General features: G+C 46.5%; 1 protein-coding gene across 1 annotated transcript in view; it reads left to right on the top strand.

Annotated features, from left to right (window-relative positions):
* The window catches only part of SMARCAD1 (SNF2 related chromatin remodeling ATPase with DExD box 1), a 136,312-nt gene that overhangs the window by 20,147 nt on the left and 98,137 nt on the right, over nucleotides 1-18,028 (top strand). The window contains exons 2-3 of the mRNA XM_088464429.1: nucleotides 4,396-4,551; nucleotides 9,060-9,222. Of these exons, the coding sequence (XP_088320555.1) occupies nucleotides 4,428-4,551; nucleotides 9,060-9,222 (287 nt within the window). The 5' untranslated portion in view covers nucleotides 4,396-4,427. The remainder of the gene's footprint in view (nucleotides 1-4,395; nucleotides 4,552-9,059; nucleotides 9,223-18,028) is intronic.

The following is an 18,028-nucleotide window of genomic DNA, read 5'->3' as shown; positions in this document are numbered from 1 at the left end:
CACCTTAGGCGCCAGGGAGTCAGAATCCTACCATGCCTAGACAACCTCTTAATCTTGGCACATTCATCGGTTGGGTTCTGATCGTGGACTGCCTGCAAACACACGGCTAGATCATCAATTGGAAAAGTCCTCCCTGTCTCCGACACAGCGGATGGTACATCTGGGGGCACTCCGAATACAGAGGCCAGCAGACAAGATTTTGACACTACACTTGCATGTGCGCAGCTTGCTCTACAATCGGAGGGCATCCATTTACTCAGCAATGCAGGTCCGTGGTATCCACCTTCGATATGTTGGAATACATCCAGTTCCACTCCAGGCCCCTTCAACAACTATTTCTCTTCTGGTGGAACGGTCAGTATAATCTGATCCTGTTCCAGACGATCCTCCTCTCTGGAGGTTCAACTTTCCCTCTCTTGGTGGCTACAGACATCCCATCTGGACAAGGGTCGCTCCTTCTGGATTCCATCTGGGAACTTTTCGCGACAGATGCCAGCCTTTGCGAATGGGGCGTGGTATCTTTCAGGGACGGTGGACAACCCAGGAAAGCTGCTTGACCATAAGCATTCTGGAGCTTTGAGCAGTGTACACTGTTCACTCTGACACAGGATTTCCTCTTGGGCAGGCCGGTCCAGATCCAGACCAACAACGCGACTGTGGTAGCCTACCTCAACTATCAAAGGCACGCGAAGTCAGTCAGCCATGTGGGAAGTAGCACACATCCTGGTCTGGGCCGAAAGTCATCTCCCGGCAATCTCTGCAGTGTTCATTCCCGGAGTCCTCCACTGGGAAGCTGACTTCCTAAGCCATCAGGATATACATGCTGCAGAGTGGGCTCTCCACCCAGATGTCTTTCAACTCCTGGTAGACAAATAGGGCCTGCCAGGCGTAGACCTCACATCACAACAACAATGTCCCCAGGTACGGGTCCAGGACCCCTCAGCCGCCTTTGTGGGCGCTCTGGCAGTGAGTTGGGACTTCAATCTCTCATACCTATTTCCTCTGATCTACCTCCTCCTGAGGATTCTCTGAAAGTTCAAGCAAGAAGGTGGCACGGTGATACTAATAGCCCCAGCCTGGCCCAGGTGACTTTGGTTCACCGACCTATGGAGTCTCTCCATAGACACTCCTTTTCCACTTAATCTACGGCAGGGTCTACTAGCACAGGGTTCTTGCCTGCACCTGGACCTACCTCGCCTGTCTTTGATGGCGTGACTCTTGAGTCATCTTTCTTAAAGGCCAAGGGTTTCTCTTGGTCTGTGGTCCAGACGAAGCTCAGGGCGCATAAGCCTGCCTCAGCCTGCATCTATTACAGAGTTTGGCACTCTTACTTCCAATGGTGCTCCCCCAGAGGCTATGACTTTACAGTTTTTAGGGTCTCCCGGGTGGTTGCCTTTCTCCAGGCTGAGTTACACCTCGGCATCCGCCTGGCCTCCCTTAGAATTCAGGTTTCTGCTCTGTTACTCTGGTTCCAGCGAAGGATTGCTCCCCTGCCTGGTGTTAGAACATTCTTGCAGGGTGTTCTTCGCATTCAACCTCTTCTTTTTTGTCCCGCTGGTGGCTCCATGAGACTTGTCCTTGGTTCTCCGGGCTCTACAGGCTCCTCCATTTGAACCTATGGTCTCAGTAGACCTCAAGTGGCTGACAGTGAAGATGCTCTTTCTACTCTCTATCTCCTCTGCCCGCAGGGTATCTGATTTGGCAGCACTCTCCTGTCGCTCCCAATTTTTGAACTTTCATCCGGACACAGCTGTCCTCCGTACCAGGGCTGGGGTACCTTCCTAAAGTGGTATCCCGGTTCCATTTGAATGAAGAGATTGTGGTTCCTGCCTTCCAGTCATCAGATCTTTCTGCAGGTGAAGCTTCCTTGGATGTGGTTCATGCTCTTCAGATCTACGTGGATCGTAGAAATTCCGTTAGGAAATCAGATTCTCTTTTTGTATTGTGTGGCTTTCACAAGCGAGGCTGGCCAGCTAATAAACAGACTCTGGCTCGATGGCTCCGCAAGCTGGCCTACACGCAAGCTAATCTTCCTGTTCCAAACAGGGTTACAGCACTTTCTACTCGGTCTGCGGGACCCTCGTGGGCGGTTTGACGTGGTGCTTCTGCTGAACAATTGTGCAAGGCGGCCACGTGGTTTACCGTTCACACCTTTCTCAGGTTCTACGTCTTTGATACCTTTGCCACTCAAGATGCTTCCTTTAGACTTCGGATTCTCCTTTCTGTTCAGGAGCATCCCCACCCTTAAGGGAAACTGTAATGGGACATTCCCAGGGGATCCCTGTGGATCCCCTATGGACCCTGCAGAAGAAATTAAGAGTTATGGTAGACTTACCTTTTGTTAACTCTATTTCTTCGAAGTCCATAGGATCCACAGGGCGCCCAACCTGATGACCATGGCCTCATTGGGTAATTTTTCTCTTGATCACTGATTTATATGAGTGTGTTCCCGCTAGGCTGTTTTAGCGGGTGCCGCATCCTGCCCGATTTTAAAGTGGCAAAATACGCCCTGCCCTTGTAGGGGGCCTCGCAAAAGCACCCTGTGCCTGCCCCACCCATGGGCCGCAATAGCCCGCGGTTGGGAAAAGTGGAGCGTGTATGCAGCATCTATTCACAGTGAGGGAAGAGCTTGGGGGAAGCCCAGCACCTCTGTAAGTGCAGAGCACTTGCCCTAGTGTGACGAGGTGGGGGTTGTCGTGCCCCTTTTCAGTAGTGTAGAGAAGCCCTGGTCTAGCAGGAACACACACACCTCTTGTGAGGTAAGGAAATTACATGCAATATTTTGCAGTGGCCAAATTTAGGAAAATAAAAGTTGAAGATGAAGAATGTAGATCAGGTCTACTTCCTGAGTACTGAAATTCCAAGCAGACCTCCTTGTGTTGGAAATGTAAATTGTTACATCAGCTGGTCAATGTTACATGCAGCTATAGAGGGGTATTCAATATGAAAGGTTAACTTCCCTGGCGAAGTTAACGTTTCATATCGGAGTTTTTTTCTGCGTAAAGGTATGGTGCGCGCTCCCGCTTATCCCCGTATTCAAAATAAAATTAACGAAAACGGGAAACTCCGAAGTTGTATTTGCGTAAAGTTCAGAATTTTTCCTTAAAATAATTGTAAGACCCCCCCTAAAATTGTAAAAACATGGGGGAACACTATGGATACCCCCGTTTTAGCCTTTAATTGAAAGTCGGGGATTTAAATAGCCGCAGCAGGTGCTTTTTTCCCGACATTGAAGAAGTGATGCAGAAGAGCACTTTTTTTTTCGTTTTTTTAAGTGGTCCCATCAAATTTGGGGTACATGAAAATGGGTACTAGCATATTTTGATGTCCCTAAAGTCAGTTTTTAAAAATTGTGCATTTGTGCACCTGCCGCTATAATTCTATTCTAGATAACATCTGCCGCATACTTGCAGAATAGCCCTGAACCTATTTCCCTATTGTTTAACAATTTTTTTCCCATTTTTTTTTGCACCCCAATTTTTTAATTTTTTGGGGTGTCCCTATTTTTTTTTTACACTTTTTTTGACAGTTCTTTTTTAAATGTCAATCTCAGGGGTGCAGGCTATTTTTTTTAAGCCTGCACCCCTAAACCCCAATTCTGCACTTTTTTTTTCGACACCTATTCAATGATGAAAACCCCGTTTTTTAGCAAAGACTTTTGAAAACTGTGATAAGTCTTTGAAATTGAATACGGTGTAAAACTAAAACCAGTAATATTAACGCAAAAAAGTTCAGAAGTGCGATATTAATGCACCCATATTGAATACCCCTAAAAGTCTTTTAGGTCCAAGCTAGTTAAGTCTGCATCTCGTATTGCTGCAAATGAGCAATAATTAGCTTGTGACATGCCTAAGAAAAGATAGTAGTTATTTTTGGCAGCTACATAATATATGTGTTGCCTCCCTATTGATGACACAGTAGAATTTGAATGTCCTAGATTTTCTGTCATCGTGACTGCAGTGTTCTGAAATTAATTCATAAACTACCTGGAGTTAACATGAAGGGAACAAAAGTGAATTGAGAACCTGTAATACCAAAGAGATTGACAAAGTGCTGCATTAAATCTGTCTGACACTGCCTTATTGCTGGGAATATCCTTTAAGTAGTCTGCAAGTATGCACCCAAACATAATAATATTGTCATCCTTTTTGCAGTGATGTATTTACTAATACATGATTGGATAACAAAATGCCAAAAATCACAGATAGAAGTGTTAAACAAGAAAATATTTTTTTGCTGCAACTAAAAAGCCATTCAGAAATACCTTATTATACCTACTGTATTAGGCACAGCTAAGGCCATAAATGGAGAGTTAAACCGCTTAAAAAAGAGTGTACATATTTTTTATATTTATGCATTGTGTTCATAGTATTCTACAATCAATTTCTCTTGCAGATTGTTCAGTGGTGCAGACCAAGTAAGACATTATGAGCATGTTTAACCTTGAACGCTTCCGCTTTGATGAGAGCAGGAAAAACTACCAAGCCTCTAATGAAAAAGAAGGAACGAGCCGCCCTGGAACTCCAAGATCTGAATTGGATAACAAAGAATGTAAGCAATTTACATTATTTGTTATTATTACCATTGTTAGCTATTGCAATTGAAATATACACCGATCAGCCATAACATTTAAAACCAGTGATAGGTAAAGTGAATAACATTAATTATCTTGTTACAATGGCATCTGTCAAGAGGTGGGATATATTAGACAGCAAGTGAGCAGTCAGTTCTTGATGTGTTGAAAGCAGGAAAAAGAGGGGAAGCGCAAGGATCTGAGCGACTTTGACAAGGGCCAAATTGTGATGGCTAGACAACTAAATCAGAGCATCTCCTAAACGGCAGGTCACACACACATCCAAGTGTTGCATATCAAATTAATCAGTGCACGCTACTGATACATCTTGGTTGCATCACATTGTGACTAGGACGCATTTTTGGGAACAAAAGATGCAAACAGGATGTTTGGCACGGGATCTGATCCACTGAGAGGGGCTCTTTGGCATGACTGCAGCAACAGTGTATGATGACACACACGTGTTTTTTTTTTTTTGTTAAAATTAATTCCTAAACCATAAACTTAAATATTGCTGACTCCCAGTTCATTCTAATAAATATTGTATCTTTGACATTGTGTTTGGGTCTTTCCTGGTGATCACCAGATAATTGACTGTACATGCATAAATAATTTTACACAGTTTTTTTGATCTAATGCCCACATCTTGTGTCATAAAAAAGGGGTCCCCTCATTTAATGTGGTAGGTTGTTTAATTAAATAAAAAATAATAGGCCTTGTTAGTCTGCCACATTATTGGTACATAAAGTAAAGCTGCATACACACGTAAAGATTTTCTGTCCAACCATCCAACTAGTTGATTGGTTGGAATGAAAATCTGGTAACATATGGGAGGAACTGATGAACAGCAATTTGCTCCTAAATGCAAAAAAAACCCAGGTGAAAATGGTAATTAGACAAGTTTTTTAAATGTTTGATCTAAACAATTTGTTCAAACAACAGTTTTTGTCCATTTTCCGGCATTTGGGAGCAAATTGCTGATTGTCATTTACTCCCATACGTTACCAGATTTTCATTCTAACCAATCAACTAGTTGGATGGTTGGACAGAAAATCTTAGGTGTGTACCCAGCTTAAGAGTTTAAATTGACCCGGTAAAAATTTTAAAATGAAAATCTCATTCTCCTTCAAGTACAGACTTTCTTTTTTTTTTAACCGACATATAGTAAGTAGCCTGCTGTTGCTATTTTGGAAAGCTGGATTACTGTTGAAACAAGAACCACAAAGTATTTCTTTGCGGTGTTTATTAACACAAATACTGTACAATCATGATGTTGGTTCTTTTTCTTGAAGTTTCAATTTAAAGAACACTTTTTGGTCCCTTTGGTTTATTTATTTTTTGACATGTTAGAATAAGTAAAAAAGACTTGTGGTATTTTCTGAATATACAAAGTCATCTTAAAAAAAACAAAAAAAAATGGTATAATTTTTGTGAGTAATGCATAAAAAAATTGATGTTGGAATGTGACGAGCGCTAATGTTAAAATGTTCCCTATGGGTCTAAACACACTCTGCTACGAAAGGGTTAAAAATCAAGCATAGCACAGTCTGATAAAATATTCTGAGCACCCTCTTGTGCTGAATAGAAGTTGAAATTGGTGAATTCCAAATCCTGATAGAAGCCAAATGGCACTAGATAGAACTACAAGATCCTCTGTTAAGGCTCTGCTTATTAAAAAAAAAAAAAAAGTAAGGGGTATCGTGCATATCAGTCCACCACTTAGGAAAACCAGTCGACTTTTTTTTCTGTTCTTTGGTCTTTAATCAACATCATTTAATATAAAGAACAGGGAGGAAAATAATGGAGACAATTACATAATTCCTTCTTTAAAAGTATACACTTTTTTTTTTTTTTAAAAGTTAGACTCCTATTAAGTAAAAGGATCATTCTCATATAATAAGCTTTCACAATATGCACTGGAGTATCTACTGCATATTGTCCATACAAAAAAGTCCCACGTGTTTGTAGGATCCGAAATCACCCTCTCTCCAGTGATGTCCACAGATAACTGATCAGGCAGGGTCACGCTGATAGGCTTTGATCAAGTGATCTTCCTCAAAGCATATATCTACTGTAAGCACTCCTTGTATTCGTTTGTTGCTTTGGCCAATCACGTTTCGATCTACACACCACGCGGTGCACATGCGCCTCCAATGCATTCCATTTACCTGAAGTTTCATTACTCATCTGTATAATAAGGTTTGGAAGGGCTGCACAGGTGTAGGTGGGGGATGGTGATGACTGGGGGAGGGGGGGGGATGAGGGGGTACGGGAGGGGGAAAGGGGGGGGATGAGGGTGTATGGGGGTGAAAGGGGGGGGTGAGCGGATGGGGAGACTGGGGAAGCCCGTGAGGTGGGGTGGCTGTGTGTGGTAATCTATACTGGTGTGGGGGTGGTGTGTGATGCTGGCGTGAATAAATACTGGACAGTGAATGCAGGGTGAACCGGTGTTTATTGCAGTGTACAAATAAGAGACAGTGCTCAAAGTACTTGTGCAAGTCCCTCCTGGGCTCAGAACCGTATGAAGCTCGTTACAGTCCAAGGAAAAAAGTCCATATCCTGTTGGTGAGGGGGTGGATGCACAGTCCGGGGTGTTCCAGTGCTAGAGTGGCGTCCCGCTTAGACTTTATCACTTACCGGTAAGTGTGGAGTGTGGGGCAGGGGTCCAGCTGGAGCCTCGTGTCCTTGTGCCCTTGCCGGTGGTGTGGGCGGGATGGTGGTTACCATAGCAGGTAACTTTCGATGTCTTGGCGGTGGGTCAGCACCCTTCTTGGGGGACAAGAACATCACGTTCCCAGCGAGGAAAACGTGGACGCATGGGTTTCTACATCGGTTAAGAGAACCACGGGGTTGCCCCTCAAGAAGGGTCCTGACCCACCGCCAAGACATCGAAAGCTACCTGCTATGATAACCACCATCCCGCCCAGACCACCGGCAAGGTGACGCCGTGCACCAGTACGAGTGAGACGAACCACCGGGCACCACAGCACAACGCCCCCGGTCCAACACCAGCGCACCCAAGCGACAAGGACACAAGGCTCCAGCTGGACCCCTGCCCCTCCCACCACCCTTACCGGTAAGTGATAAAGTCTAAGCGGGACGCCGCTCTAGCACTGGAATGCCCCAGACTGTGCATCCACGGAGACAGCCAGGCTTGAATAGTTCCAAGGTGGGGGACCTTGGAACTATTCAAACCTTCCCCCCCCCCCCCCCCTCCCCTTGGACTGTAACGAGCCTCATACGGTTCTGAGCCCGGGAGGGCTTATTTGTACACTGCTATAAACACTTGTTCACCCAGTATTCACTGTCCAGTATTTATTCACTCCAGCATCACACACCACCCCACACCAGTATAGATTACCACATACAGCCACCCCACCTCACGGGCTTCCCCCGTCTCCCCATCCGCTCGCACCCCCTTTCTCCCCCCCACCTCCCCTACTTTTCCCCCACTCACCACAATCCCCCACCTACCCATGTGCAGCGCTGCCCTTCCAAACCTTCAGATACCAATTTAGAGACCGGACACCTCTTAGGGAAGCTGCGCACAGACTACCTCCACGCTCCCCTCAGCCCCCATCATGCCCCACACCCTCCCTCCTGCAAACCCCCCCCCCCCTCTCCCGCTCCAACCATTGTTATATAGATTCATCCGTATAAGAAAAGGCTTCCCCACTCCATACGTCTTCAAACACTTCTTTCCAATTCAGTGTTACAAATACCGGTCATATGAGTTCCACCTCATATACAGATACAGATCAAGAACGATAAATTCATACATAATATAAACTTATAATAAGAAAACCTTTTTATGTTGGTCTATATATATTCCAAACATTTTAAGTTCTAGACCCAAACCCTTTTTTTTTATGTGGTTTTCTGAACTCTTGTGTTCCTCTTTTAAAAGATAGGGAATGAGTATTTAAATTTAAATTTGCCGCATTTCTCTCACTTCTGTTTGTTTCCAAGTGGATATTCGTGGTTTGAAATACGAAGTAAAGCTGCATACACACTGTACGATCTGTTCAATGAACGATATTGTTGAGCGATTTCCCTTCAACTTTCTGTAGTGCAGGACAAACGATATTGGGTGTACACACTGAAAGATATCTATGATAGATGTCTTTCAGTGAAGTCATCCTGCCACATCCCTGAACAGGCAATTCTTGACTATATCGTCCAGGTTGGCCTGCATGTACGGACGACCATAGATATCATTATCGTCCATGCGGGAACGCGCATCGTTGGTCGTTCACTGCATAAAAATGAACCGATATATAGTTATCGTACACACGTACCGTGTGTACGCACCTTTACTGAATTACTTGACACTATTGTCACTGGTGTTTCCCCTTTGCCTAGGTTTTGTTATATCACAAACCATTGCTGGGTATAGTAATGTAAGCAATGTATGGACAAGTATGTCTAATATCGCTAAACAATAAAAAAAATAACACAAAAAACAAAATATTAATATCTTTTGCAGTGACCAGCATCCCAGAGACTCCTGAAGGCAAAAGACATAATGACGTTTCCTTTTTTAATATAAGTAAAGGCATAAGTTTCATTGATTCTGAGTCTGAAAATGAAGACCATGAAAGTAAATCAAGTCTCAATTCCATACACCGAAAAGCCCATCCAAGGGACGAGTAAGTATCTCTCACGAGGACACCCTGTGATCTGTGTATCATTGAGCAGCAACAATGTCTTTTCTTTCTGGGTTTTGGAGCATTTTTTGCATAATCTGTACATTTTGTTTAATTTTAATAGCAGTAACATCCATACTTATATCATTGCAGTCACAATAACAGCCATTTCAGACTTTTTGTCTCATGTTGCGGTCTGTTTGAGATGCAACAAGAGGAAATTGTCATGTTAGAGAACCCTACAAGCTTCTGAGGTATGGTAAAGTCTGCTTAAAAAATGTTTTATTGATACAGCAGCTATGAGTATTGGTGCAGAGTTGGACTTGACCAATTTGGTGCCCTAGGTAAGATTTTAGCTGGTATTCCCGCTCCCCGGAAATAAAAAAAGATTCTACCTCAAAACCGCATCAACCTATCGAGTCACTGGACAGCAGTATGCTGGAACAGATCACAGAAACTGCTGAACAGTTGTGAGGGCATGCTGGGACTTACTGTATAGTGCTACAACAGCTGGAGAGCTTATTCCTGCTCCAGGTAGTAAGGACTCCCCAACATGTTCAGCATTTGCCACTGCACACACTGTCTCCAAGTGTCCTTAATACATAAGTACCAGGAACAGGCAGCCCTCCAGCAACCTGTGCTGGTGACTGCCCATTACTGTGTAACTGCACTCCCTTTCCTGTCCGTCACTTCCCACATCTACACCAAGCTCAGTACCACTGAATTACCCCACCAGCAGACCACCCAGTCAAGTTCGCAGCAGCATTAGGGACAGTTCACATGTTTACTTTCCTTACCACCTGTGTGACAACTGGTCATATGCCACACTCTGCTCGACCACTAATTGGCTGCAGGTAACTGGCTTCTATTGATTGCTGTTGATCGTTTCCGGGGGAGTCAGTCATTGCAATCGGGGCAGCGATTGCAGAGTGATTGACGGGAAGTGCTGTTAGTGGGTGTCGATGGGGGGTGGTCGGCCGAACGCAGGTGTGCCAGTGTGTTTCAACGCCGTTGCATGGGCGTGCATAAATTATCCACTGCGATAGCATTCGCAGCCTGAGTCCTCATAGCGTGCGCTGAAGTAAGCAATTCCTGAGTGAGTTCTGACCTGCCTTAACTCTGCGTATGGGTCCGATGGTACTCTATATTTTACCGATGTTTTCGCAGTCTTGCTAAACATTACGGATGTGCATGTAGGTGAAGTGGGCATCCTTATGTAGTGGTGCGGCGGCATTGAGATTTACTATGGATTAGCATGTATTCGTAGTAAAACTGCGTGCGTACGCTATTTTGTGATCCAAGCTGGATCAGGCCCCGAGAGTCCTAACACTATCCCCATAATTTATTATGCCAAATTAAATTATATATTTCATTTTGTCATATTTTACAAAGCCAGATGATTGCGATAGGGGATTAATGTGTTGGAAGCAGGAAAAATGGGCAAGCGTAACAATCTGAGAGACTTTGACAAGGGCCAAATTGTGATGGATAGACAACTGGGTCCATAGTGACAGAGAACTTGTGGGGCGTTCCTAGGGCCTAATTCAGCAGTGCATGTCAGTGCACTGCTGAACACAGATTCCCGATAGTCATGTGCAGAACGGGTCTGCGAGCCCGCACTTAAACTGGTGCAGACTGTCAGTGATTGACAGTCTGCTGCTGTCTGGGGGCGGTGATGGCCTCCGTTTTCTGAAACGGAGGCGTGTCGCTGCCATTGGGGGGAGATGGAAGAGGCCAGGATCTCTGTCGGCTAATTGAGATTTCCTAGCCTCTTCCTCGCAGCTGCGACGGCCGTCTGCGTGACCCCATGGGTCACCTTAGCCAGCCAATGTTTTGCAGAGTATCCAATGTGGGTTGGACAACGCAGCTCGGATACGTAATTCAGCAGTGATGGCTCCTGCTGCCATACCATATCAGCACAGATGGAATAGCTAAGCTGCTTGCTAGCAGCTTGGCTATTCCTTCTGAAGCTGAATCAGGCCCTTAGTATTCAGTGATAAGTACCAACCAAAAGTGGTCCAAGGAAGGACATCCAGTGAGCCGTTGGCAGGGCCATGGGGCGCCCAAAGATCATTGATGCACGTGTGGTGTGAAGGCTAGCCCATCTGGCCCAATCCCACAGAAGAGCTACTGTAGCACAAATTGCTTAAAAAGTTAATGCTGGCTATGATAGAAAGGTGGCAGAACATACAGTGCATCTCATTTGTTGAGTATAGGACTGTAAACCGCAGCCGATCAGAGTGTCCATGCTGACTCCTGTCCGCTGCCGAAAGCGCCTACAATGGGCACGTAAGTGTCAGAACTGGACCATAGAGCAATGGAAGAAGGTGGCCTGGTCTGTCGAATCTCGTTTTTACATCATTTGGACAGCTGGTTGTGTGTACTTTGTTTACCTAGGGAAAAGATGGCAACAGGATGCACTATGGGAAGAAGTCAAGTCGGAAGCAGTGCTCTGCTGGGAAACCTTGGGTCTTGCCATTCATGGGGATGTTAATTCGACACACACCAAAATTACACATACCACTTTGTTACAGACCAAGTACACTTCTTCATGGCAACGTTATTTCCTGGTGGTAGTGACCTCTTTCGGCATGATAATGCACCATTCTAAACTGCAAAAATTGTTAAGGAATGGTTTGAGGAACATGACAAAGAGTCCAAGATATTGACTTGGCCTTAAAATAACCCTGATCTCAATCCAATCAAGAATCTGTGAGATGTGCTGGAAAAACAAGTCCTAGCCATGAAGACCTCACCTCAACTTCAGGACTTGAAAGATCTGCTGCTAACGTGCCAGACAACTTCAGAGGTCTTCTGAAGTTCATGCACACAATATTCAACAGGCGGTTTTAAGGTTATGGCTGATTGGTGTGTGTGTACAGTGCATCCGGAAAGTATTCACAGCGCTTCACTTTTTCCAGATTTTGTTATGTTACAGCCTTATTCCAAATTAGAATAAATTCGTTTCTACTGCATGGTCCATAGGGCTGCACAGGATACCTTGGGGTATAGGTTGATTACGTCAGTTGTCGAGCACCTCAATAGTTAAATTTGTGCTCCCAGGATGCACCGGGCTCCTCTCCTATACCCCGCCCCCAGGCCAAGGCACCTCAGTTTTGTAGGTGCTCGGCATGGAGTCGGGTCACTTCAAGAGGGGCTGTCAACATTGACAGCCCAGAAAATAGTTGTTTTTTTCTGCAGAGTGGTCAGCATGGGCTGTCCAGCGGACACAGTTCATATACTTCCCAGGCCTGGGGGTCCCTGGTAAGAGGCTGCGTGCGGCACCAGGCACGGCGCCTGCGCTGTCACTAGACCACCAGGGATAGGTGGCCACAACGTGCGGACGTTGTGGCATCCCAGGGGTTAATAGCACGCCAGGGGAGTGGGCCTTCCCTGTATGGCACAGCCGGCCCCTCCCACGCTGCACTGCGCACCTCTCCACGGCGGTTGCAGGCAGCTCTCCTCCCTCAGGCACGCTGCCTGTGAGTCCTCCAGCGGCCATTTTAATGTGCATAAAAGACTAGTCTCACAGGGAGCTGTGGAGCCTGGGTCCCCCTACATACCCCTCCTCCAAGCAGGTCGGTGTATGTAGCACTATTCCAACTAGACACAAGGTCTAGTTAGTTGATAATAGTGCAATATAATGCAGGTTTTCCTGGCATTGTATGTGTCTGTTGCTAGCGCTGTCTGACTGACTGTAAAACTCCTTTTCTCTGTCAGCCATTTTAGCTATCCCTGTACTTTCTCTTTCACTAGCCCTTGCGGTGACAGTGCTGCTGAGGGATCAAATTACTTCACAGTTTAGTGGTGAAAGCGGAGCCTAAGTAGTTGACATGAGGCGTTTGACACATACATTCATTATGTCTGGCAGTGATTCTGCTCAGGCTGATATCCCCCTTACACAGTCCTGCAACAGGTGCTTTGCTGGACAAAAGGAGGGAGTGATTATTGTGGGAGGATTGTGTACCCTGTGTACCAGAAATGCAGGATTACCTGCTGGGCCCAGCTCTTCTCAAGAGCCGCCCTGGGCTAGTTTTGCACAAGCACTATCAACCCTGATGGGTTGGCTTGCTGCACCTCTAATGGCCCCATAATTGGGGTACGCTCCGCAGGTTGCTATGCCATCTACGTCACAGGGGATTCCCCGTTGTGGCTCATAATATGCCCTTACAACTTACTGCCTACCAGACTGAACCTGTTTGGGTTAATACTCTCTCCAAAACGGTGCAAAACCTGACTGAGGTTTTACGGGGGAGTCTTTTCAGCGCCCTGCTAGGAAGGAGGTACTGTCATCCCAGTCCACGTATTATCAAGATGATGTGTCGGCTGATGATTGGGAAATTCAGGACTTCTCTGATACAGAGCTCCCTCAAAAGGAGGCGGAGCCTAAGTCCAAAATTTATGTACACTGCCTCATTTGTGCAGTCCGTGTGGCTATGGATATTGGGGATGAGGATACCCCAGCAGCCAAATCGAAACATGCTTTCTTTAAAGAAGTGAAAAGTTCAGCGACGGCTTTTCCCCTGTCGGATCAGCTAGTTGAACATCTGGAAAAGGTCTGGAAAATTCCAGGCAGGAGGTTTCAACCGCAGAAACATTTGGAAGTCACTTATCCATTCGAGGAGAAGTATTTCTCTAAACTGGAAACTCCTCCTCAGGTGGATTCTCATATTACATGCCTTGTCAAAAGTGCGACACTTCCTATGCCGTCCAAGTCGTCATTTAAAGGATGTTGCGGACAGAAAAGTGGAGGTGTGCCTAAAGTCCATTTATTCCCTCTTTGGGGGGGGGGGGGTCGCTAGGCCAGCTATGGCTATATGCTGGATGGACAGGGCCATGGAACGTTGGGCAAATGCCTTGGAAGCGTCCTTGCCTGTAGGGGCTACCAGTGAACAAATTGAACTGGTAGGTTACCTCAGCGAGTCTGAGGTAGGTTACCTCAGACTCGGCTACATATGTGAATGAGGCTGCTTTGGATGTTAGCCTCCTAACATTTCGCATTTAATCGGCTGCAGTATCAGCTAGACGCTCTTTGGTTGCGATCTTGTAGAGCGGATGCTGATTCCAAGAAAGGGTAGAAGGTTTACCCTTTAATGGCCAGGTCTTATTTGGACCAGATTTGGACAAAATTGTGGACACTTTGGCTGCTGGCAAGTCTGCCTGTATACCTTCGGCCCCAATGCCATCAGGATCTGGAACTCAGTCCTTTCAGACTTTTTCCATCCTCATGGTAAGGCCAAGGTTCAGTCCTTTCCCAGACCGTCAGGAGCTAAGAAGGTCACAAAGCCCAAAAAGCAGGCTTGTAGTACCAGGTGTCTAGCTGCCAACCCCGACGCTAAACCCTCAGCCTGATGGGATGGGCGTCTCCTTGGGAGACCCCAAGGTGAGAGGCCGACTTCTTCAGTTCATCCAGTGTTGGTGGCATACCACAACAGACACTTGGGTAAGGGAAGTGGCCTCTCAAGGCTACGCCCTTTCCTTCCAATACAGACCTCCTCATCAATTCTTCCCTACGGGACATCAGATGGATCAGAAAAAGGCATTGGAACTGCAGAAAGTTAAACGATCTATTCTCCTACAGGGAGTTATAGTTCCGGTACCTAGTCCCCAGAGGGGAATGGGCTATTATTCCACTCTCTTTTTGGTTCCTAAACCGAATGGTGCATACAGGCCTATCCTAAACCTCAAGTCCCTAAACAGGTTTCTCCGAGTGCCTCGGTTTAAAATGGAAACCCTGTGGTCAATTATACTGTCTATGGAACCTGAGGATTTTATGGTGTCTCTGGACATTCAGCATGTCCCGATCGCTTCGGCTCACCAAAGGTACCTCAGGTTCGCAGTGTTGCAACAACACTTCCAGCTTCAGGCCCTGCCTTTTGGACTGTCCACGGCACCCAGGCACCAAACTTATGGCAGTGATGGCGGCCCAATTGCAGCTGCAGGGGATCAGTCTGTTGCCCTACCTGTACGACCTACTATTGCTAGCCAGGTCTCCGGAATTACTACTTCAGCATCTACAGCTGACAATAACAGAGCAACTGGAAGAAGTCCTCACAGAGGATACTACATCTTCTGGCATTGTTGGATTCTCAACAACAGAGGATTTTCTTGACCAGGGACAAGATAACAGCTGTCTGCACAGTCGCCGGTTGTCTATTCACTTGGCAATGCAGTTACTGGGCTACATGGTGGAGTATGGCCAGTTCCATTCCCGGCCTCTACAGACACTGATCCTTTCCAGATGGGACGGATCTCCACACCGGATACAAACCCAGACATTGGTACTGTCTCTGGAGGTACATCTGTCTCTGACTTTCTTGGGTCCACACAAGGCACCTTACCAAGGGCCGCCCCTTTTGGATCCCGGAGTGGGTCCTTCTGACAACGTACGCCTGTCCCCGAGGTTGGGGTGCAGTGACGGGTTCACACCTCTTCCAAGGAAGGTGGACAATAGAGGAGTCCGTGGTTCCAATAAACATAAGCGGTTCTAAGGGCTTTTCAGCAAGCAATCCTCATACTTCACAGAAAACCTGTGCAAGTCCAGTCAGACAATGCCACCACAGTGGCCTACATAAACCGCCAAGGAGGCACTTGAAGTCAGGCAGCACTAATGGAAGTGTCCCGCATCCTGACTTGGGCGGAGGAAAATGTCCCAGCCATATCGGCGGTGTTTATCCTGGGAGTCCTGAACTGGGAAGCAGACTTCCTAAGCCGTCACAATGTACACTCGGGGGCATGGTCACTTCACCAGGAAGATATTTCAGCTTCTGGTGAACAAGTGGGGACTTCCCGAAGTAGATCTAATGGCATCTCAGCACAACCACAAGTTGCCAAGGTACGGCTCAAGAACAAGAGTGGAGGCTCTGCTGGTAGATGCTCTGTTGGTCAAATGGACCTTCCAGTTCGCGTACCTGTTTCATCCATTCTCCCTTCTGCCTCTGGTGACTCGTAAGTTCAAGCAAGAAGGAGGCATGTTACTGCTGATAGCTCCAGCGTGGCCCAGACGTCACTGGTGTACGCAGATCTTCGGAGTCTATCCATAGACACTCCGATGCTGTTGCCTCAACGTCCGGACCTGTTGTCCCAAGGTCCTTGCCTCTACCCGGACCTGAGTCGCCTGTCTTTGACGGCGTGGTTCTTGAGACTGCCCTCTTGAGTTCCAGTGGTTTTTCCAGCTTGGTGGTGAACACCATGCTCAGAGCTCGCATGCCTGCTTCTGCGAGAATTTATCACAGAGTGTGGCACACCTTCTTTGAATGGTGTCGCCCCAGAGGTTATAATCCTCAGACATTTGGATTATCCAGGATTTTGGCATTCCTACAGGCGGGCTTAGATCACGGTCTTCGCCTTGCTTCTCTCAAGGTGCAGGTTTCTGCCCTGTCAGTACTGTTTCACCGTAGGATTGCTACTCTTCCGGATGTACACACCTTTACGCAAGGTATGCTTCACATCCAACCTCCCTTTATCCAACCGGTGGCTTCTTGGGATTTGACTGTGGTCCTTAGAGCTCTACAAGGACCGCTATTTGAACCACTGGGCTCAGTGGACTTAAAATGGCTCACAATTAAAACTGTTTCTTCTAGCCATTGCTTCGGCCAGAAGGGTGTCAGATTTGGGGGCTCTTTCATGTCGCCCTCCCTTTCTGATTTTTCATAGGGACAGGGCGGTTCTTCGTACTCGCCCTGGTTTCCTACCTAAGGTGGTATCCAGCTTCCACATTAATGAGGAAATTGTAGTACCAGCTTTTAACTCTTCAGACCTTTCAGCTGATGAGGACTCTTTGGATGTGGTACGTGCTCTACAAACTTATGTGGACAGTACCAACTCATTTCAGAAGTCGGACTCGTTGTTTGGCCTGCCATTAAGCAGACTTTGGCAGGCTGGATTAGCCTGGAAATTTCAGAGGCTTACCTTCATGAGGGCCTTCCTGTACCATCCTCTGTTGAGGCTCATTCTACTCGGTCTGTGCGTCCTTCGTGGGCAGTTCGTCGTGGCGCCTCTGCTGTTCAGCTGTGCAAGGCGGCCACGTGGTCTACTGTCCATACATTCTTAAGGTATTATGCATTTGATACCTTTGCCTCTCAGGATGCTTCCTTCGGGTGGCGGATTCTCCTTTCTGCACAGGAGCATCCCTACCCTTATGGAGACTGCTTTGGGACATCCCCAAAGTCTCCTGTGGACCCTGCAGTAGAAAATAAGAGATCTGGTAAGTCCTTACCTTTTGTTATCTCTATTTCTACGAAGTCCATACTGATCCACAGGACTCCCGCCCTGTCGCACCTGTGCTGCAGATGGGCTGTGTTCTGGGCACCGGTTTTCCGTCTCCTTCTGTATGTGAGAATGTGATACTTGAGTGTTCCAGAATTTCTTCCTTCTCTCCTCCTCCTCCGGCAATTGTCTTGTTACGAAACTGAGGTGCCTTGACCTGGGGGCGGGGTATAGGAGAGGAGCCCGGTGCATCCTGGGAGCACAAATTTAACTATTGAGGTGCTCGACGATTGACGTCATTAACTTATACCCCAAGGTCTCCTGTGGAGCCCAAGGTCTTCTGTGGATCCGTATGGACTTCGTAGAAATAGAGATAACAAAGGTAAGATCTTACCATATCTCTTATTTTTTGTCCTCAAAATTCTACACATAATACCCCATAATGACAATGTGTAAAAAAGAGCGCTCTGGAGCAGGTTTTCACCCAGGATGTCTCTGTACATTGCTGCATTCATCTTTCCCTCTATCCTCAATTAACAAAAAGTAGCGCTAGAATTGTTAGAACATAAAATTGTGAAAACAAGGTATAGCAATCGTCTAG

Source organism: Taudactylus pleione, unplaced genomic scaffold (assembly GCF_031769625.1).
Source record: "Taudactylus pleione unplaced genomic scaffold, aTauple2 ptg000055l, whole genome shotgun sequence".
Taxonomy (NCBI): Eukaryota; Metazoa; Chordata; class Amphibia; order Anura; family Myobatrachidae; genus Taudactylus; species Taudactylus pleione.
This window is presented reverse-complemented; position numbering and strand designations above follow the sequence as displayed.